Consider the following 23100-nt stretch of genomic DNA (forward strand, 5'->3'; position numbering starts at 1 on the left):
CTTCAATCGATCTCCATTGTCATAATTTCTTCGCAGTTCGAAATAATCCATTCACATTTGCTCCAGTTAGCACCGGGTCCAGTACGATTTCCCTCTCTAATTGAAGTTTTTATTAGAACTGAACTCACTGTTACTAGTTTAGAATCTAATATTTGTTGAATTTTTAGTGATTTTATATACATTGTCTGAATCAAAATTGTACTCGTTTTGCTTTAACAATTACTTGAATGCTAGAGACGGATCTAGGATTTGAAGTTTTTATTAGAACTGAACTCTCTGTACTTTTGAAATGATGAGTTAAGAATCTAATATTTGTTGAAATTTTAGTGATTTTTATATGCATGGTCTGAGTTGAAATTAAACTTGTTTTGCTTTAACAATTTACTCGAATATCATAGGCGAGGTGGATCTAAGATTTGAAGTTTTTATTAGTGCTGAACTTGCTCTATTTTTGAAATTATGAGTTCAAAATCAAATATTTGTTTAAATGTTAGTGATTTTTATATGTATGGTCTGAGTCGAAAGTACTGGGTTCTGTTGAACTCGTTTTGCTTATTCCTTAACAATTACTCGAATACCACAGGCGAATCTAATATTTAAAATTGAATTGAGCCCAACGTATTTTTGAAATTATGGGTTGAGAATCTAATATTTGGTTGAAATTTTGTGTTTTTTTTTTAATTTTGTATGTTTGTATACATGGACTGAGTCGAAAGTAGTGGATTCAATTGAACTTGCTGCGAACAGCTAGATTTGCATCTATATCCATGTTGTTCCACTAGATAGTCTGCGTACATTTTACCTCCCTAGACCCCACTTGTGGGATTTCACTGGATATGTTGTTATTGTTATTGTTGTATAGCTATGTTGCTACATCTGGATTTTATTTTGTCTTGCTACTAAATAATTTTTGAGTTAAGGGAAATTATGTTGAGGAAAATTAATATATATTTTTTTCCCAATTAACTTTGTGGAATCTTATGCTTCTTGTCGTTTTGATGTTAGATGTTGTTTCTTGGTTTTGGCTGGTATATGCTGGGGATATAACTCTTGATTGTTGAAATGCTTGTTTTATTATTTGCTAAGTGGTGTTAATTTTTCTGTTTAAAGATAATATGGGGGGAAAATGACTAGCCATTGAAATCTGCCTCTGATCAGTCATATTAGTTTTTAGTAGTCGATGAGGCGTTTTTGCTAAGTTATGTGTTTTACATGCTTTTATGGATAGGTGAAGGGGTATATGCGAGCCTTTGCATCTCCTTCTAAAAACTGGGCTTTTTTTTAGTTGTTTACATGTTCTATTTCAATATTTATTTGTAATCAGATCATTGTAATAGCTTTTTGCATGTTCCCCGTCACTAGCATATAACATTTCAGCCAGACTTGGTGCATTTCTTTTAGTATGGAATGTCGTTTTATTTGTGATTTTTAATTGTTACATTAGATCTTGTTAACAAGAATTTTCCAAGATGGAGGAGACTGAGGAGAAGAGTATCGAGTTGGAGGAAGGAATGGAGTGTGTTCAGAAGGGACTTAATAAGTTAAAAATAATCATAGAAGGAGAGCCGGAGTCATTCACCTCAGACGAGTATGTGATGCTCTACACGTATCCTTGGCATTCCTTGAACTTAGAGTGCATGCTTTCTTTCTTAATTAGTCCTTTCCAATTAGTACTTCTATTTGTCTTATCCTCTTAGTTTGTATTTCTTTCTGAGCTAATAAGTTTCTCCTTAATTTGAAGCATAGCACTATCTATAACATATGTACTCAGAAAGCACCTCGTGATTACTCTCAGCAACTGTACGATAAGTACAAAGAACCAGTTGAAGATTACATCCTTACTATTGTAAGAACCTTTGGCTATGTCAATCTCATTGTTTTGCGATGCTATTCGAAATAGTAACCAGTCTCCAGTTGCTTCATTAGGTTTTTCCTTCTCTGAACAAGAAGCACGATGAATTCTTGTTGAAGGAGCTTGAGAAAAGATGGGCATCTCATAAACTTATGGTCAAGTGGCTTTTAAAGTTCTTCCATTATCTTGACAAGTTTTTTATTAAACGAGCCGAAGACCCTGCACTTAATGAAGTTGGTCTGAGTTGCTTCCGGGATCTGGTTAGCATTTGGAATGATTATTCTGCTGTTTAAGTTTTCTTCATATATTTGTCTTCTCTGAGTTACTATTATGATGAAGTCTCTTTATATCATTGTGTTTGCTGATAATAGGTTTATCATGACGTGAAAGGTAGAGTTACAGATGCTGTCATAGCACTGGCAAGTGTCTTTTTTCAATTTTTTTCCGCTAGACTCAGTGTGTTATAATTCCATCTGCTAGGTATGAGGTTTAATGAAGTATCTTTTTGTATCAGATTGATCAGGAACGCGAGGGTGAGGAGATTGACAGAGCTTTATTGAAGAATGTGATAGATTTGTATATTGAGATGGGAAAGGGAAGGATGGAATATTACGTTAATGACTTTGAAGAGGCAATGCTTCGAGATTCTGCCTGTCATTATTCTCGAAAAGCTTCAACCTGGATCGCTGAAGATTCTTGTCCAGAATATATGCTGAAGGTACAAATGATTTTCACAACTCTTTCACCTCGAGAATCACTCTTGTACTCCTTTATTATACTGGAATAGGTTCTAACACCCGTTCTTTGCTAACACAGGCAGAGGAGTGCTTGCAAACTGATATACCGCCAAAACTTGAACCGGAGCCAAAGTCAACGATCACGAAATCTATTGTTGCCGACGCATCACGAAAGACACGATTATACCGAGTTATGGATGAGGGTATTTTTAAGAGCGACGCCTAGCTAAGGCCAAACTACCAAGCACTAGCCCGCTACACCATTCTACAAGGATCTAAGTCCACCGGAGCGACGCCGGGGCATCTAAAGCAAGTTTACATCCTATACTAAGGCCAACATACTCCACAGTATCAACAACATGCTCATTCAAACCTCCTTATAATACTAAAAAATAACGACAAGATACACATGCTTCTAAATACCCGAAAAATCCGATAACAAGCCTAAAGCATAAATTCTAACACCTGAGATATACAATTAAACTAACCAACCAAAATTCCAACTATTTCAACATGCTTTCACACATTCCAGCTCAATCTAAAGAAAGGTAAACCGCAGCCTACTTGTAGGCTAAACACGCGAGCTTCAAATCACTGTGCTGGGGATTTTCCCTTTCGAACGGCCTCGGAACGCTGCCACGCTATAAAAAACAGAACCACGACGTTGATACGGTCATTTAGACACTAATTTCATAATTTTTGGAGACGGATCAATTTCGGGGTCTAAAACGGAAAATGTGGGACCGCATCCGGAATTCCGGATGTGACCCTAAAAATAGGTTCTAAACATCATCCCAAGCTCAAAAATCATATTTATAACATAATTCGGGGTGGGAAACTACGCGAGACGAGCATGCAACCAAAATTCATAAATTCCAACTAAAAGACCCAAAAATGGTAGCATCAAGATCAGCTAATTCCAAAGAAACGACACTCTTCCAACCCAAAAAAATTACACTACGATGATCCTTATGAAAAACCCCAGTCTAGCCTCAAAAATCATTCAAATCGGAGTTCATATGATCAAGTTATAATTCACCAAAAATCAACAAAAAGCAACTCCGAAAACAACTAAATCAATGACTAAACACGCATTTTTACCTCAAATGAAGCTTAACCTCACGTTTCTAAGCCACCAAGAGATTCCTCACGAAATTCTCTTGAATTTAGACCCTTGAATCACCAAAATCGGGTTTATATAGGCCAAGAAATAACTTTTCAAAGTTCTTCAAAAAATCATTCCGAAAATGGACACTGCTGCAAATAAATTCAAGATTTTTACCTGAATCGAAGCTCCAAATCAGTTTTTGAGCTTCCAATGCTTTCTACTCGAAAAATCTCACAGGTTTGCATTTTGAATCACCCAATTTGAAGCTCTATAACTCAAGTTATGAGGTTTTAAAGTTGAAGAAAATATCCAAAAAAAAAAACTGCACCAACTGCTGCAGAATCTGATTTTGGAAAATCCAAAATCTCCGATGGGGTGCTCGGGATTCGTTCGGAATCCGATAAAAATAAACCAGATATGCGACCCCACTAAATTCGAGGTTCCGGACTCAATGGCTCATTCGGAATTCCCATACGAGATCATTTTGATAGAAAGTGGGTCCCACACCCAAGAGTCATTTTAAGCCACGTCCCACAACGGGCCTCGAGATTAGACCGGAAGCCTCGAAAAGCAAACGAAAGGTCGTTCTAAACCAAAATCGACATTTCGGAACTAAACGCGCAGTAAGAATTTTCATCCGGGTGCATTTTCCAAGAATGTTGACCAAAGTCAACCATAGGCTAACTTTCAAAGTTAAAAGAGACAAATTTCCCCAAACTCGTATCGATTGCCTCGATACTTGAGACAACCATGATTTTAGCCTAATTTGGTCATTCTGGAGCTGATGGAACCATCAGAATTTGAATTCGAGATCTCGTTGACCCAAAACTCGAAAAGTCGCAACTAAACCAACTTAGGCCTTCAAAATATCAAAACGGACTCGGGACCTCTAAAAATTCAACCAACACTTCTTCTAGACCAAAAACCATCTCCCGAATCCAACGGAGCATCGGAATTCCATTCCGAGCATCGAAACTCCAAAAGTTGACCAAAGTCAAACCTTGGATTAAAATTCCTCAAATTCTCAACTCAAGGCCTCAAAACTTCGTTACAACTCCAAAACTGATTCCGTAATGTCTCCTAAGCCAATTTCGATATTTCGGAGCTGCTGGAATCGACGAAATTCCGTTCCGAGACCTGTAGCTTCGATTGACCCCAAATACCACTTTTTAATACTTAAAACTTATGAAAACTCAAAATTTTCAAAGACTTAACTTTTCATAGGATTTTCTAAAAATCAACACCGAGTACCAATCAGAAACGACTCAGGACAACTAAAGGGAGGGGTAAAATGGCCATTAAGGAGAAGGATAGAGTGTCTCATTATCTGCACTCTAGTAGTGAGACAAAACTTCTGGAGGTCAGTTTTGGAGTTTCACAATTATTTCTATGTCATGCGAAAGCTAGTAGCATCTTCCATCTCAACATACATTATGTCATATTACACATAAATCCTGACAAGGTTCTCATTTACAAATGAATGTGTTCCTCTTTGCCAAGTATTAACTGTTCTTTTACTTACGGAACCTTTTCTTTCTTGAACCAAACACACAAATATTATGTTTTAGTTTTTACTCAGTAAGAGTCAGTTGATTATATTACTTTGGTTGGATTTATATTTCTAAGCTGAGACCAACATTTTTGCCAGAAAATGCAAAATCAGGTATTGATTACATATACCAATCAATTGCTTGAGAAGGAGGATTCTGGATGCCGAGCTTTGCTTAGAGATCAGAAGGTATTAAACACCAACCCCCACCCCCACCCCCTTTTTCTTTTCTTTTTTTCTGTAGAATGTTATGTGCTTAATTGTTTTTATGGATCTTACATTGTATTTGAAGCTGTTTTGCTTTGTGTTATTCCTCCATTCTCCCGCCTATCATACAGGTTGATGATTTATCTCGAATGTGTAGTCTATTCCACAAAATTCCTAAAGGGATAGAACTAGTAGCAGAGATGTTTAAGCAGGCATTTTGATCATCCATACCATATGCTGAGCAACCAATACCTAAGATTATGCTTTTCTTCTTTTTGTTCCGATTTGGGACTGTGAATTTCTGATGGTACATATTTGCAGCACATTGCTGCTGAAGGCATGGTTATGGCGCAACAGGCTGCAGATGCAGCAAATAACAAGGTTTGATATCTGATAACCGAAATTTGTGCTTTACTTGACAACGTTTACTATTAGCTTCCATTAGCTTCTCTTCTTCGATAAAGTTTTATGCTTCAGAAAAAAAAGTGTTTCATCTGAACACTGTGAGGGATGCTTTTGTGTAAACTGTAAATCCAGTCTAAAGTCCACGTGAGTTTTAGCAAGACGAGGACAAGCTAGATATGTATCAGCATCCCTATCTTAGAAAACTTTCAAAGTTCCCGAGAAACTAGAATCTGAGTGGAGTAAAAAGCTTTTGCAAAATAAGTAACATATATCTGAAGTTGGTTTTGCGACTTGCTATGCTTATGGTTTCCAAATAATTTTGTTCTGCATTGTAATTTATTGGTGTTGTGTTGTAATTTGTAAATGATGATATGTATGTTCTTCTACAGACCGAAAGCTCAGGTGGTTCACAGGAGCAGGTAAAATTATCTTCTATATTGTGAATAGAGGTCCTTTTTTATGTAATTGTTAGTTGGTTCAATGATGGACCCATCTCTTCCCTCAGGACTTTGTCAAGAAGGCATTTGAGCTGTATGACAAGTATATGGTGTATGTGAAAGGCTGTTTTGCTGATAACTCTATCTTTCACAAGGTATTCCATTTGTTAACTGTTGTGTGTTGATCCCTTTTATGATGAATTACTTGAGACGTTATTGTAAAGAAATGGATCTTGAGTCCAACTCTTGAGGGGAGGATTGTCCAAGTCCGTATAAGGAGTTAAAATTCAACTCATCACACCGATGTAGGACTTTACACCCAACCTCACGCCCAAGAGTGGACATCTGGAGTGTGGACAATTTAATATGGGCGCCCAACATCATAAATCATAAATTGGGATGGACCTGACTGAGTGTTATCAAAGGCGCGCTTAAGCCCTAAAGCGAGGCTCAAAACGTGTTGAGTACTTCGCCTCGCTTAATGTGTGCTTCAGTGTCGTCATCAAGGTTCTAAGGCATACTTTTCCTTGCTAATGAACCTCTTCTGAAGAAACGACACTAAACAATTGACATTTCACTTTATCGTAATTACTTTTCAATTTCTTTGTTCATATATTTGTCATTCAACTTCAACAACAACAACATATATTTCTCATTCATGCTTATAAATTATTAGTCTTGGACTAAACATATCTATTCGTATTTTTTCCTCTCTTTGTGCCTTTTTTCATTAAAGCCCACACTTTATTTGCGCTCTGCGCTTAAATCCCCAATGGACCTTAGAGCTTTTTTGCGCTTTTTGCTTTTGATAACTCTCAGACTCTAATACCATGTAAAGAAAACAGTTAGATGTGATATGGTAAAGTATACATATGAGTTCCACAAAGATAAATGTAACTCTTACAAGGAAAAGTGTGAATATAGAAGGACTCAAGCATCATCTTCACGCATTCCCCTACTCACTGATGTATAAACTCTTGACTTTTGTAGGCCCTGAAAGAGGCATTTGAGGTCTTCTGTAACAAAAGTGTTGCGGCTCTTCAACTGCGGAGCTCCTTGCTTCTTATTGTGATAATACCCTTAAAAAAGGAGGGAGTGAACAACTCAGTGACAATGTTATTGAGGATACATTGGATAAGGTATGCACAAAATTTACATCCCTCTTCAATTTGGTAGTCAAATTTCATTTTCTTTCTCTAACACTGTCAAATTGGTTTACTTTTTGTGTAGGTGGTCAAGCTTGTTACATACATCAGCGAAAAAGATGTGTTTGCGGAGTTCTACAGGTTTAAATCTACCTCCAGCAGTTCTTTTGATAAAATCTTTTGAGTTGCCTGTTACTTCTTTAACCATTTGGTATGCTAATTGTCTTGATGACTGACAGGAAGAAGCTTTCTCGACGATTGCTTTTTGACAAAAGCGCCAATGAAGAACATGAAAGGCTTATCTTATCAAAGCTAAAGCAGCAGTGTGGTGGACAGTTTACATCCAAGATGGAGGGAATGGTGAGGATAGTTTAATGAACTTCTAAAGTTTTTGTCTCTTCCCGTCCTTTGAAATATCTAAGAACGTATGGTTGGAAAATGTAAAACAGGTGACAGATTTGTCATTGGTGAAGGAAAATCAGACTCGCTTTCAGGAATATATCAGCAACAACCCTGGAATCGATATGACTGTCACGGTTCTTACAACTGGATTCTGGCCTAGTTATAAATCTTGTGATCTGAATCTCCCTGTGGAAATGGTAAGATGTGCTTCTCTCGCTATCCATTCATACTAGTAGTAGTCACAGTATTGCTCCTGTAGTTTCTTGTCCTTCAATTTCTGTTACTATATGTTGTTTCTTGTACTTGGATTATCGAATTATTTTGTTGTAGTTACTGCTCAAACTGTTATGTTATTCTTTCACTTCCATTACTTCTTTTTGGGCTGTTTTTTCTTGAGCCGAGGGTCTATTGGAAACAGCCTCTCTATCTTCGAGGTAGGGGTAAGGTTTGCATACACTCTACCCTCCCAGACCTCACTTTGTGGGACTATACTGGGTATGTTGTTGTTGTTGTTTCTGAGCTATTCGGTTTTGTCATCCATTTGTCTCAGGCAAAGGGTGTGGAATCCTTCAAGGAATTTTATCAGAAAAAGACGAAACACAGGAAATTGACATGGATATTTTCATTGGGACAATGTAACGTTAACGGGAAGTTTGAGCAGAAAACTATTGAATTGATTCTGGGAACTTATCAGGTGATCAATTTGTCAAGTATTTCTATTGCAATATGCTGTTAGATTAATGTTTTTCCTCTTTTTCAGTCTGCTGCTCTAATACTGTTTAATGCTTCTGATAAATGGAGTTACTCTGACATCAAGACTCAGTTAAATTTGGCCGATGATGACTTAGTCAGAGTGCTGGCATCCGTGTCATGTGCCAAGTACAAAATTCTTAACAAGGAGCCCAGCAGTAGAACTGTTTCATCAACTGATCATTTTGAGTTCAACTCCCAGTTCACGGACAAAATGAGGAGGATTCGGGTATAGATACTTTAGAACTTCATGTTACTCCACAGTGATGCTTTTTATAAAGGTATACTTGGAATTTATACTTTAGCAACAAGACTTGTTTGTACCTTTCAGGTCCCTTTGCCTCCTGTTGACGATAGGAAGAAAATGGTTGAGGAAGTCGGCAAGGACAGACGTTATGCAATTGATGACTGTCTGGTGCGTATAATGTAGGCCAAGAAAGTTCTAACTCATCAACAGCTAATTTTGGAGTGTGTTGAGCAGTTGAGCAAAATGTTCAAGGTATACCACAATTTTTCAACCATTTTGGATATCTAAGCATAGTAGGTTGTCGAGTATTGTCGTACTTCTAGTACTATAATATAGGTATCGTATAGTTACTTTTTCTCTAATGTGTATTAATATTTGTTGCTACACTTGTTTTGTACATTATTATTTTGTTGCCTCTTTTTCTTTCTTTTACTTTTCTGCTTTTTTTGAGCCGGGGGTCTAGCGGAAACAACCTCTCTGCCCTACAAAGGTAGAGGTAAGGTCTGCTTACATCCTACTCTCCCCAGACCCACTTGTGGATTACACTGGGTATGTTGTTGTAGCTTCATTGGTAATGCCCAAAATCCAAATTTGAAATCATTAGCTCCACATTGGACATTTCATTTACTAGCTTTGTCTCAGTCTGATTCTAGAATTTTTACCCATGTAGCCTGATGTCAAAGCAATCAAAAAGAGGATCGAAGATCTTATCACTCGAGACTACTTGGAAAGAGACCTGGAGAATACGAACACGTACAAGTACATTGCTTGAGGCACTATCTCATACCTGGCCTGGTTGACATAGACTATGCCTGACAATACCTCGAATAAGTACTGCTAGTTTCTTGGTTGTAGCTTAACTGTACGTCAAAAAAGAGTCCTTAAGCCTCAGAAGGCAATGAGTTTGCAGTTTCAGGTTGATGATCACTGCTCCTTGCCCCGATGAATAGGAATTTTTTTTCTGCAGTTTTAGATATGACTAGACTTCTTGGCAGTATCATTATGTATTCCCCTATGTTCTTATTTGTGGAATCAGGATCTTTGTGCAAGTCTTATGCTTTGGTGGTTGCAGTAATGCCAACATTTACAATTGATTGTTTTTTCTTAGCACTGGACTCTTCACTCACCAAAATCTAGTCTGTCTTTTTATTGTTATTTTTTATCTAAGCAGTAGTGGATTCAGAATTTAGACGTGATGAGGTTCTAAGCAGAAGAGTGGAGTTGTGAAATGTATTGTCTAATTCAAGTCATTATGGATGGAGTTATCAAAATCACAAGTGGCTATGATTGTGGAAACAGAGAAAGTCAGGAACTAATGGTTACCTTTTGAATCAAAATAGCGACAAGTTGTTTATTACAACAACAGGGTGGGGAAACAAAGGTTTGTAGACAACTTTGCTTCCTCCTCACTTACTTCTTGGCGATTAGTAGATCAGTGTAATTCGACTTTGAAACTCTTGGTTCTACCAAACCCACGACGTATTCAAGTCTGTCTGGACTTTACCTCTAAACTAGAAAGGAACATGATAATATGTAGTAAGAATGCTACACATAAAGGGGCAAATATACCCTTAACTTAGTGATTTAGAACTTATGTATCCCTCATTTTAAAAAAGGGCGCGTATATGCCCTCGCCATCTATATTTTATAGATGCCATCTTTGATTTACAAAGACTTTGCAGTGAAAACACCATCTATACAAAATTTCAGCACTTCATTCCAAGTTTATGATAGAGACATGCTACATCTTCTAAACTCTTTGAAAATATTCTATTGAAACAAATTCCTTTATTTTCCCCTTTACAAGTCAAATAAATCTTATTAACGTACATCAATATGTATTACAAAAGACTTCTTATCTGTTAATCAACTGTCTTCTGTACAACTAGAACAACTACTAGTGCTTCGCCTCGATCCAAAGCAAGTTGGAGTCTGCTTATGAATCTTTATTCCCACGTTGCTCCATTTAAGTCCGTCTGTCAGCAGAGGCGAGCCAGAAATTTGAGTTTATGGATTCTAAATTCTACAAGCAGCAGTATGCTGGTTCTAGATGAATTATTTATACTATCCAGAGAATTCTTTGTACAAATACAAGGTTTTCACCAAAGCTGCTGGGTTCTGCCGAACACATAGCTATCTCTCTAGCTCCGTCCTTAGGGGTCCATGTGCAATATTATAAAAACTTAGCATAGTATGCATCTCTTGCAAGCTGCTTTTGTTGCAGTTTTCAACTCCCTGTAATGTCATTCAATAAGTGAAAAACAATAGATAGATCAGAGTATGTTGCAAGATAAAGAGGATCATTATGTTATGGGGAAGTTACACATTTGGCCACTCGGCTAACAAAGCCGCTAGCCAATATACACATATTAGTGCACCGGGCTGCCATGTGACCAGGAGGTCACGGGTTCAAGCCTTGGAAACAGCCTCTGGCAGAAATGCAAGGTAAGGCTGCGTACAATAGACCCTTGTGGTCAGGCCCTTCCCCGGACCCTGCGCATAGCGGGAGCCTTAGTGCACCGGGCTGCCCTTTTTATATACTAATTATACAGATATTATACGTCTGTTCACTACTTTTTTTGGCGGCTATTTAAGTTAATATCCCTTCTTTTCTTTGAAATAAACTCCCATGAAAGAAGAAATAGTGGAGTTCTAACCAAATGAATAGGTGAAACTGCAAGTAGCCAAGTAGCAATGGGAGATCTCATTATGCAACACCCCTATCTGCAAAAAGTAGAGTTGCAACCGAAACCAAGACATATTAGGCAAATATCTTTCTAGCTTTGCTAATAGAACTCAGCTGTGGGCAATCGACTTACAGGGGTAAGGTATAGTAACTCCTGGTCCTCTAATCGACAATCCAAAATCCATGTGAAGCAGATATATTGGTTACATTGTACTTCTGCACTTTCCTTAAAGTAAACTCCCGACATCTTTTCTCTGTGTCAAAACCAACAAGCTATCTCGGTTTCTTATGTACCTGTGAAAAAGTAATCTGGTCTAAGAGTTGGACCCCTGAGGAAATTAAGCACCACAGAGGGGGGTGCGGAAGCGGTCAACTGCCTACAGATTAGACGAGGCAAAACCAGAAGTTAAACAAAGACACACTACTGATGCTCATCTTACCAAGTCAACAGGACAAGTAACGAGCCACTGAATGATGTGAATTTCTGACAGCCCGGTGTATGAAGCATCCCACGTTCACACAGGGTCCGGAGAAGGACCGCTCTCCAAGGGGTATGTTGTAGGCAGCCTGCCCTGATGCTTATCAGTGGTTGATTCCTCCGCTCGAACCCAGTTCATGTCACATAGAGACAACTTTACCCTTACTCCAAGACTCCCCTCTGCTAATATATCTTACAAACAGTAAAGGTATTACTGTACAGCTGTACAGGAGCATTGAGAAGATAAAACTTTGGGAGATGGTATAGCAAAATCAACCGATCCTCTTTTTTACTTGCTCAACTGACAGTAATGGAGAGCAGGTAGAAAACTATATTCAAAGATGTGGACAATTTCAACAACAGCTAGCACTCTAATGGCTGATAGCTTCCATGGCGACCCGCACAAGACGCAATAATCCATCCACATCCTGGAAGTTGAAATCAAGGGCTTTCTTAACGGATAATGCACCCTCTTTACATTGTGAATCTCCCGGCCCTGGATAAACAGCTGCAAAAGCAACACGTGATTTCCTGGAGGCCTCCATCGCAAAATTAACTTCTTGTGCCTGTAAAATAACAAAACTACAAGATGTTAGAAAATTGAAACAAAATTGCATAGTCAAACTATCAAAAATTCAGAACCTAGAAACTGAGTTCTTAACGGATATTTATGGATAAAGGTTTTGACAAGTAAGCCTTTTGTTATGTCCTTTACCCAAATAAAATGGTAGATAACAATTAAGGGGACAGAAAAACAAAGTTCAATCTCTTGGAAGAAAGATGATGAAGCCTAATGAATGTCGGTTTAAACAGCTAATTTTGCCAAACCATTCTTTAGGCAATTATTCTATCTAATCACGGTGTTAATTATCACAAAATATTGCTTTAATTGGTGTGTTGGTTTATCATTAAAATATGTGTACTTACCAAGTTGATTAGACGCGTGAAGCTAGAACCATTTCTTGCCGAGATAACATGAGTTCCAGCTACTTGAGGAGAACCAACAACTTTTGCCGATGCAGCCTTGTCTACTATTGTTGGATTGTTCAAATTGTCAACATCAGAGACAGAAGAGAAAGGAGACTCACCTATTATATAATAATGAGTCTGGTAAGAGTAATAACCAAAAAAAAATTAAAAATGGGACAGCCTGGTGCACAAGGCCCCGCTATGCGTGGGATACAGGGAAGGGCCGGACCACAAGAATCTATTATACGTGGCCTTACCCTACATTTCTGCAAGAGGCTGTTTCCACAGCTCAAACCCGTGATCCTGGTCACATGAAAACAACTTTACCAATTACGCCAACGCTCCCCTTCGGTAAGAGTAATAGCCATTAAGAAGAACAGTCCAACGCAGCTCATCATCATTAGAGAAATATGGTTGTAACACACGCTAACTAGTTTAACTATTTCCAGTACTCATATTTTATACTAATGCTTTCTTCCCTGAGCAATTCTGTTCAACAACAGTGGATATCACTAATTTTCACATATGCCGTAATACCCTGACTAGTAGGACAGAAGTGCAAAAATGCATTAGCCAATACGTACACATGATGATTATGGAGTAAACCAAGAAATCATTTGACATGTTCATTGAGTGAGTAACCATCAAAGAGCAGATTAGTAATATCGAAAGTTATAGTGGCCTAAGAAGCACCGAGATATGAAATGTAGATTTCCCAGGCATCTCAATCCAGATTACCTGGAGGAAAAATTTGTAGAGCTGTTTGTAACTCATTTCTGTATCTGTTTGCATCAGACTGTGAAGAATAAATTACTCGCATGTATGCGACCTCCATGCATTTATAGGCAAGTGCGGCAGCTGCCATGTCTCTCAATTTCTCATATTCATGACCACAAAACCTATGAACATAAGAAGGACGAACAATAAACATTACATCCTTATTGAAATTTCAGATGGTACGTCAAGTTTTTCATTGCATTGTAACAACTGACATAGAAAATACAACAAACTATACACGATTATCCATAAGTAGCATACATTCCACATGTTCGAAAAGTACTACCCAATGAAATTCGCTCTTCTGATTGAGTACAAAAGCGCCATAAACTTTGGCCGCGCAGACACCTTGAAAAGCACTAATCATATTCAGAAGAATAGATTAGGTCACAAAGAGCCGAGGATCTATAGGAATAGCCTCTCTACTTCCAAGGTGGGGTAAGGTTTGCGTACCCCACTTTGTGGGATTACATCAGGTATGTTGTTGTAGATTAGGTCACAAAGTTTTTCATAATACATGACATCGGTGAAGGAAATTGCATCCAAAAATTATATGAGCTGACTGAATATAAACTGAAACACACAACTATGGATTAGATTTTTTTTCATAGCATTAAAATTGTACTGTTATATCTGCTGCTAAAGTTGTTTTATCAACAAGAGAAGAATATGCTAACAAGTTCAACACTTATAAAGTAGCTGATACAGTACAACCACCAACATATCCACCAATTTTTACAGCTAGTGTGGATTCAAGAAAATCCAAATCTTTAATTATTCTTAGATCCTTCATAAATGTAAAGAATGGGAAAACATAGTGTCAAGGAAAATTTTGTAATTTTTGAAACTTCAATCTTTAAGTCAAATGAAGACTCAAAATTATACTCCCTCCATTTCAATTTGTTTGTCTGGTTTTGACTTGCCACGGAGTTTAAGAAAATAAAGAAGACTTTTGAATCTTGTGGTCTTAAACTAAAGATATGCAGAATGCACCAAAATGTCCTTTAATCATGTGGTCTTAAACATGCCACGTGGAAAGTTGAAATCAAAGAGTTTTCCAAAAAAGGAAAGAGACATTTTTTTTTAAACGGACTAAAAAGGAAAGCAGGACAAACAAATTGAAATGGAAGGCGTAAAAGAATAGCAAGTCAAATGAATGATTTGCTATTTAAACAGCATGCTATTTGCTAAGAGAGTCATTGCTGAGACACTTCACACTTCGCCAGACTAGGTCTTTAATGGGAGATGTACATGGACGATTCCATCGAGTAATGCTGTAGACGTATCTCAGACCGAAGCACTTAGGCATGTAAGGAATAATACCTACTCTACAATCTTTTTTATCACAATATATTCATGCTTGCAACAGTGTTTTGCATGTCATCTCAATGAATGAACCAAGTTCAAATTAAGAGGAGAACTCACTGGCAGAGCTTTGCAGTGCTGCTATAGATTCTCCTTGACTGGTTCTGTTCACCATGCTTGGAGCTGTCTAATTCTAGTAAGGAGGCGCCATGAAGAAACTTTAATGCCGCTTGGAAATAGATACCCGTACTTTCGCTTGATCCAGAATTCTGAAACAAATAGCCAAAGTTATGCCAACATAAATAAATTTATAAATGAAACAAATAATGAAATATATCCACCATATTTTGTCCCCTCCTTTCTTTGGACATAAGTGTAAATTCTTTTAACCTTGAGACGATCGGCCAGATGTTTAAGGTTTGTGGCTTCTTTTATGGCATTTGTAGCAGCTTGACTTGATGAATCCTTCCGAACTGGACTGGGAACATCTTGATCCCTGACCTTATTGGCAGTATTATTAGGTAGGTTTCCATGGTGGCTTTTAGCTTTTTTACTCTGTCTTGAAGCATTTGACCTTTCCCTTTCAAAAGCATCACCATTTTCCCTTTCAGATCCAGGAACTGGCTCTTTAAATACAGCTGTCTCATTCTGATCTCTTGTTAAAGGAGACTTGGAAGAGACGTCAATCTGCTCACTTTTGTTGGAAACGACCTTCTTAGATGATCTCTGATCATCTCGCTCCGGTAGTGTAGCCTGCCTTTTATCCAGGCGGGACACAACATCCGATCGAACTTCTGCATCATCACGATGAACAAATCTTGATTGATTATCTCCTTTAACATTTTTGTCCAATAATTTTCCGGAAGGATCATTCTGAGAACTCTTTTTTAATCTATCTGAACCAACAACAGATTTCTCCTGAGACTTGTTTTTTCCTGGTGCCGTCTTCTCTTTATCTAATGGCATTTGATCTGAAGATAAATTTAAGATATCAGTATCTTTGGTCTTACGTTGGTCAGAATCAGATTTTGGAGCCCAATTCTTCTCTTTACGCCGTGATGAGGAACCTCTTTTCCTATTTGAGACAGACCCACTATTCTGAAACTGATGGTCATTCTTTCTCTCCTTATCAGAGCCTTGGTCTGAGTTTCCAGTCTTGCAAGCATATTGACTAGCTTGACGTAATGGATCTGCATTTACATCGGTATCCTGTTTCGTTGCATAACCAGAAACCGTGGTCTTTGCTTCGACTTCTGTACCTGATTTGCGATGGACATCTTTCTCCTCTAAATCAGCTTCAGATAATAGATCATAACTCTTGCCATTGCAGGCATTATCGTTCTTAACCATACTGGATTCATTGGAGAACCCATCATTTTCACCAGCAGAAGACCTCTTGGGACTAGAAGTGGCAAAGGCTGAAGAGGCAGCAACAAAAGGTTGCGAATTGCATAGATCCTTTTTTGAAGAATCTGCAGCTTTTACACTCTGCAAAGATAGAGTGCTATCCAGATCTTGCCCAGCCCGCTGTTCCTTTTTAACTTGACCTTTTCCAGCACTACCTTTGCTTGCGCTAGTGTCCTTCCGGTCAGACTTGGAGACCCTTGCTATCTTTTCCTTTCTGCAGATGTCATCACATATTTTTTCCACAGAATCTTGGGGATTACATGTCAAGGAATCTCGAAATTCTCTCCCTTTTCTCTTTGTCAAAGAATCATTATTGTCACACTTGCCCTTATGCATCGACACATCTGAAATATGGGCTTCTGGGTTCTTTGCTGAAACCAAGTCTTTCTTTGAATCATCCTCTGAGTTCCTGTTTTTACATTTATCTCGAATCATCCCTGACACGCTATATGACAAACCACTGTTTGACCTCCATTCAGGTTTTTCAACAACAGGGCAAAAGGTCTGGTTTTCGTCATCATGTGCATCATCTCGCTTAATTTTTTTAGAAGATACATCTAATTCCACCTCACTTATGTTCCTTGTATTTGCATCCTTTGTACCTGTCAAACATCCCATACAGAAAATATATATAAATACCAGAATTTCACGATTGCGGCAAGTTCAAAATGTGACTACTAAAAATGAATACCTCCTCCATCAGAGTGGTTGTCAAGAGAAATTTTCTTCTCTTTATTTTTGTGTCTCCTCTTCTCAACAACTAAACTATTTGGAATGCCTGAGTGTTGATGGCAATTTTCATCCAGTGAACGAGAAGTACCACTTGAGCTTCTACAATTCGGGTTCTCCTGATGGTTCATCATGACGTAGTTGAAAGATTGTGAGCCGTCTTGTTTAGTTCCACTTGACGAACCTTTTGATCCATATCTTGTCTTCCCACCGGAATCGATAGCTTGTACATTATGATCCCGGTTGTCTTGGCTGGCATGCAAAGCATCAAGGGAAGTTGGTCCATTAGAAGCAAATATCGGATACTCCCCAGATGAACATGGCTTCTCAGTTTTTCCAGCATTAACTCTTTTCTTTATCAAGCTGTTATGTTCAACCAAACTGTTATTACCTACAGCATCAGGAACCTTCAGCATTTCTGGTGAATGACTTTCCTGTAAACCAGCTTTATAGGATGAGCATTCTGTCGCCCTATCCTTAATGGCTGTTCTTGGACAGTCAATTATTCCATCAGCATCTTTTGGAGGATCAGCAACATTATGGTTTGGTTTAGATAAAAGAGGGAGCTTTAATGCCTCAGAAACAAGTTCTTCACAGGTGATAACATTTACATCAACCTCCTTTGATTGCACTGCGCTACCATTTTGATTGTCATTGCCATAGCCAGTTCCTAAGACATCTTTATCATACGATTTCCATTTCCTAGCTTCCGAAGCTTCCCTATTTGCATAATGAGTTCCATTTACTAAGGCAACAGAAGTTTCTAGTCTTTCCTGGATCATATATTCAGATCCACATTTCCCCTGTAGCTTTCCTTTTTCAGTCAAGCAAATCAAATCATCCGAAAGCGGGGACAACAATAGCCCATCATGCATTGGATATGAGGTCATTATCTGCCTCAACACATGGACGGAAAAAAATGCAGAACCCAAGGTCAAGTTGACCAAAAAAATGAAGAAATATAGATAAACATTTGATGCTTTTACGAGAGGGGTGAGAGCATTTACCTGAAGTATACTTGTCGGAGATTCATATCGGGAATCCTTAAGGTCATGGGATAAGCCCTCACTGTGTATTGGACTATCATCCAGTGATGATGATGGAGAGACATCAAGGCCAAGCCCGCTGTAGATTTCAGCTTTCTTTTGGGTTGACAAATTTGCAATACCAACTCTAGTATGCAACTTGGGAGCTTTCTTGTCTGAGAGATTTGTTGGCTTCTTGACTAGTTCACTTCTTGAAGTGGAGTCTTCATCCTGCACAGGTTGCAGAGCTGAATTTGCTTTCCCATTAGCTGCTGGAGCCTTCAGTGCAGGTACTATTGTTGACGAATAGGCAGAAGATGCTAGGGGCCTTCCTGATAGAGAAGTGGATGAGGAGGCTGATGAGGGTCGACGACCACCCTGCATAACAAGATGATGCATATTGCTTAGTCAAAGTAGAAATCAATGTGAGGAAAGCAATTATACTTGTTAATAAAACACAACTTCATTAGAAGGTAGTTGAAGTATGTGACTATCCCATCTAAAAGCTTAAGCTGTTAGACAGAGCACCCTTTTATTTACTTAATTATTTTCAACATGTTCCCTTACGTGCAGGTTGATTCTCTTTTTTCATGGGCCAAGCACGTGGAAATTCTTTTGATAATAGGTGGTAGTGAGATTCGATCCCAGGACCTCTATCGGCTTTGATACCACGTGGAAGTGTGTGACCATCTCATTTAAAGGCTTAAGCTATTATAGAGAGCACACTTTTATTTACTTAATTATATTCTCAACAGTAGCTACCTCTGGGCGCAAATTGCTCGGTGATTTTGCTATGTTATTGTTGTAGGCATCTGGTGGAGTCTTTGTACAAGTCCAAGAAGGTGAGCGCTGATATGTAGGTAAAAATGAACCGTATCCACCAAATTTTGACCCTGCAACACATACAAATTGATAGTCATTAATTCGAGGCACATCATCGCGAACTTCTGATTCTAAGGATATGCCATTGTAATACCCAAGTTCTCAGATGAAACTCCATCCTCAAAATCCTTTTGAAAATGTCCCAAAACATCTTGGAGTTTCTCATCCTTGAAAAGAATAAGAGAACAGCTATGTGAGAAACTGGAAAGCGCATAATACAATTGTATGAAACTGGCTGTTGCAACAGCCAGTTTTATTAATCAGTTTCAACATGACAGCCAGTTGAGGATAAAAGTGACAAAGCTAAGATGACGCGAGAATAAAATGCAGAATGATACTTTTTGGTAAGGTAAATCACAAAATTGATACTAAAAGCATAAACTTGGTGATGACAAAGTTTATAGCTTGATTGAGAGTAGAGTAAAATATTAGCAAAGCAGAAAAATCAAGAAGAAGCAAATAACAATATAAACTAAACAAATTACAATTTATTATGGTACAAGCAAGAAACAACATAGGCACCAGAGTCTACTGTTAAATGAGCAAAGGATTCATGAAAAGTATCATGAGGTGGACTCATCAAGTTCGGGAGTGAGGCAAAGTTTATGATTGATTATAAGTAAGAAGTTGAAGATCAAATCTTAGTTTAAAGTAAGAAAATGTAACGTTAACCAACACTTATAGTCTAGTGTTACTGCTTGAAATCTATCACACAATCCATATGGGTTCAATTCCCACTTCTACCCTTGCCTGGTTCCCTATGTTAGGCAGAGCTAGGATTTGAAGCTTATAGCTTCGGGATTCTAGTTCTTAAGTTACTAGATTTCTAAATTAATAATTTGCACATATTCAATAGATTTTTTTAAGACAAATATAGGATTTGGACAAAGCTACTGGATTCGACCAAACAAGCAAGTTATACTCTAGCTCCACCGCAGCCTATTTAATCTACTACTACTGCTGCAACAACAACTACGCCTTAATGATTCCTCAATGACCATATCCATTTAAGCTCATTTCAGACAACTTTACACAAGTATAAGAAGTTCTCTCTACATCTTCTATGGACATATATCGCTATGTAACATTGACTAATAAAAATGTAATCTTGGAAAGTAAAAAAGAAAAAGGAAGGACAAAAAACATACAATATAGGGCAGTGCAATATCAGGGTCAACAAGCAATACTCTAGCTTCGCCGCAACCTATGTGTTCTACTACTACTGCTGCAACAACAACTAAGCCTTAATGAATCCTCACGGACCATGTCTCTCCATTTAAGCTCATCTCAGACAACTGTTACACAAGTATTAGAAGTTTTCTCTACATTTTCTACAGACATATATCCCTATGTGTCATTGACTAATAAAAATGTAATCTTGGAAAGTAAACAAGAAAAGGAAGGACAAAAAACATACAATATAGGAGAGTGCAATATCAGGGTCAACAAGATATACTCTATCTTCACCGAACCTATATATTCTACTACTGTTGCTGCGACAACTACGCCTTAATGAATCCTCACTGACCATGTCGCTCCATTTAAGCTCATCTCAGACAACTGTTACTCACTGACCATGTCGCTCCATTTAAGCTTATCTCAGACAACTGTTACACGGGTATTAGAAGTTCTCTCTACATTTTCTACCGAGATATATCCCTATGTAACATTGACTAATAAAAATGTATCTTGGAAAGTAAACAAGAAAAAGGAAGGACAAAAAACATATAATATCGGAGATGCAATATCAGGGTCAACAAGCTATACTCTAGCTTCACCGAACCTATATATTCTACTACTGTTGCTTCAACAACAACTACGCCTTAATGAATCCTCACTGACCATGTCGCTCCATTTAAGTTCATCTTAGACAACTGTTACACAAGTATTAGATGTTCTCTCAACATTTTCTACCGACAATATATCCCTATGTAACATTGACTTATAAAAATGTAATCTTGGAAAGTAAACAAGAAAAAGGAAGGATAGAAAACATACAATATAGGAGAGTGCAATATCAGGGTCAACAAGCAATACTCTAGCTTATCTGCAACCTATATATTCTAATACTGTTGCTGCAACAACAACTACGTCTTAATGAATCCTCACTGACCATGTCGCTCCATTTAAGCTCATCTCAGAAAACTATTACACAAGTATTAGAAATTCTGTACATTTTCTACTGACATATATCCCTATGTAACATTGATTAATAAAAATGTAATCTTGGAAAGTAAATAAGGAAAAGGAAGGAATAGGAAGGGAAAAAAAACATACAATATATGAGAGTGCAATATCAGGGTCAACGGTAGAATCATCACAAGCCTCTCCTTCTTCAAGCTTAGTCTGCTTCATCTCTGTTTCAACACCAAATGTTTAAACTAACCCCTTTCTTACATCCCCACTCCTTACAGAAATCATTCAACAAACAAAAACTGGAATTTCAAGAATTTTCAAATCCTCAATACCCTTTACTTCAACTACAAAAAAAAACTAAAATACTCACCAAATTACAACATGGAAAAACAAAAACCCAGAAAAAGTTGCTTCAGAACCACATCAAAATCCTAGAAAAGATGGATTTTCAAAGAACACGTTCAAAACTCTCAAAGCCCCTTACTTCAACTAAAAAAAACTAAAATAAAATATATTCACCAAATTACAACATGAAACAACAAAAACCCAGAAAAAATAAAACAAAAACTTGCTTAAGAACAAATCAAAATCTTTTAAAAGATGGAATTTCAAGAATATTCTCAAACCCCCAAATCCCTAAATTCAGCTCCAAAATAAAATAAAAAAATAAAAATTCCTTCACCCAATTACAATATAGCAAAAACCCAGAAAACCCCTCAAATTTTTCTGCTCAACCGATCAAAACAGTAGGAAAAAAAACATTTTTTACCAACAAAGTTGACCTTTTTAAACAATAAACAAAATTTACCAAAAAGAACCAAAAAATAAGAAAGAAAAAGAAAACTGAATATGAAAAGGTCAAAGTATTTCAATTTCTAATGTATATTGGATCGAATTAGTGCGATCTCAGTTTAGCTCAAAAATGATGAGAGAGAAAGAGAAATGCAAGAGAAAGAAGAAAGAAAGTCAGAGAGAGAAAAAGCCTTGTTTTACTTCATTTCTTTAAAAAAAAAATATTTTGTATGGTTAACTGTTTTTTTCTAAATAAAGAAAAAAAAACAGTTTTTTTTTTCTTAAACTGCAGTATTTTTTATACTACAAGTTTTTTTTTTTTAATACCTAAAGTGTAAAAAGTTGGTCATTAACTACCTCTCAACTGTTGAACTGCTCCTTTCATCTTTGGCATGTGTAGAATTCTTTTTCATTTTCAAGTCTCTTTCATTGGTTACACCCCTTAGATATTGTTTTCTTTGGATTAATATTAAAATGTTTGAATTTTAATATATATTAAAATAATTATGATGAAGCACATCCTTAAAGTAATTGATAAAGTTGCATTTCTACGATCTGTAAGACTTCCTACGGCTCGTAGGTTTGCTCGTAAGACCTGCACCAATAACCCTTTTCTGCAATATTTTTTCTTGCCCGACTTTTCAACTTTCGAGGTCTTACAAACCCACATGGTGGCCCGATCTAATTTCCTTCAATCAGATATTCGAAACAATTTAAGTGGTGATGGTGAATAATGGTATGAGATATCATCGAAAGAAGATGAGGTGGCTTCACTTGATGGTTCTGAACTTATTTCCGCTTTTACGATAGACTTTGACTGTCTTTACATTTTTAAAATGAAACATGAGATCAACAACAGTTTGTTCAATTTGTCTCAAGGACTCTGTTATATTTAGACTAAAGTGTATTAATAATTCATACTTAGACGATGATTTATTCCGTTGGTTTTAACGGCCATGAGAACACACTTTGGGGCTTTTTCTCTATTCCACATTATCTTAGTAGTCCTTTTTTGTCCCTTGCTTCTAGCATGATATGTTTTATTGTTTAAAGGGATAAGACATAAGTACCTTTT

General features: G+C 37.4%; 1 protein-coding gene and 1 pseudogene across 3 annotated transcripts; one reads left to right on the forward strand and one right to left on the reverse strand.

Annotated features, from left to right (window-relative positions):
- Positions 1-1450: 1450 nt before the first annotated feature.
- On the forward strand, positions 1451-9920 carry LOC129899158 (cullin-1-like; annotated as a pseudogene).
- Positions 9921-10532: 612 nt separating this feature from the next.
- LOC129901091 (cysteine-tryptophan domain-containing zinc finger protein 7-like) lies at positions 10533-22156 on the reverse strand. 3 transcript variants are annotated; one of them, XM_055976209.1, is made up of 14 exons: positions 21604-22155; positions 21375-21454; positions 19192-19264; positions 18978-19108; positions 18198-18593; positions 17153-18083; positions 15445-17063; positions 15175-15323; positions 13711-13871; positions 12931-13091; positions 11966-12569; positions 11659-11819; positions 11497-11563; positions 10533-11074 (listed from the first exon to the last, which is right to left on the reverse strand). In XM_055976209.1, exons 2-11 carry the CDS (start codon positions 21450-21452, stop codon positions 12375-12377), a joined length of 3894 nt encoding a protein of 1297 aa, XP_055832184.1. In that variant the 5' UTR covers positions 21453-21454; positions 21604-22155; the 3' UTR covers positions 10533-11074; positions 11497-11563; positions 11659-11819; positions 11966-12374. The 3 variants fall into 3 exon arrangements, with proteins under 3 accessions (XP_055832184.1, XP_055832185.1, XP_055832182.1); XM_055976210.1 differs by having other exon boundaries at positions 12931-13034; positions 21375-22156; XM_055976207.1 differs by having other exon boundaries at positions 21375-22155.
- Between the last annotated feature and the right edge of the window lie 944 nt (positions 22157-23100).

This window comes from Solanum dulcamara, chromosome 8 (assembly GCF_947179165.1).
Source record: "Solanum dulcamara chromosome 8, daSolDulc1.2, whole genome shotgun sequence".
NCBI lineage: Eukaryota > Viridiplantae > Streptophyta > Magnoliopsida > Solanales > Solanaceae > Solanum > Solanum dulcamara.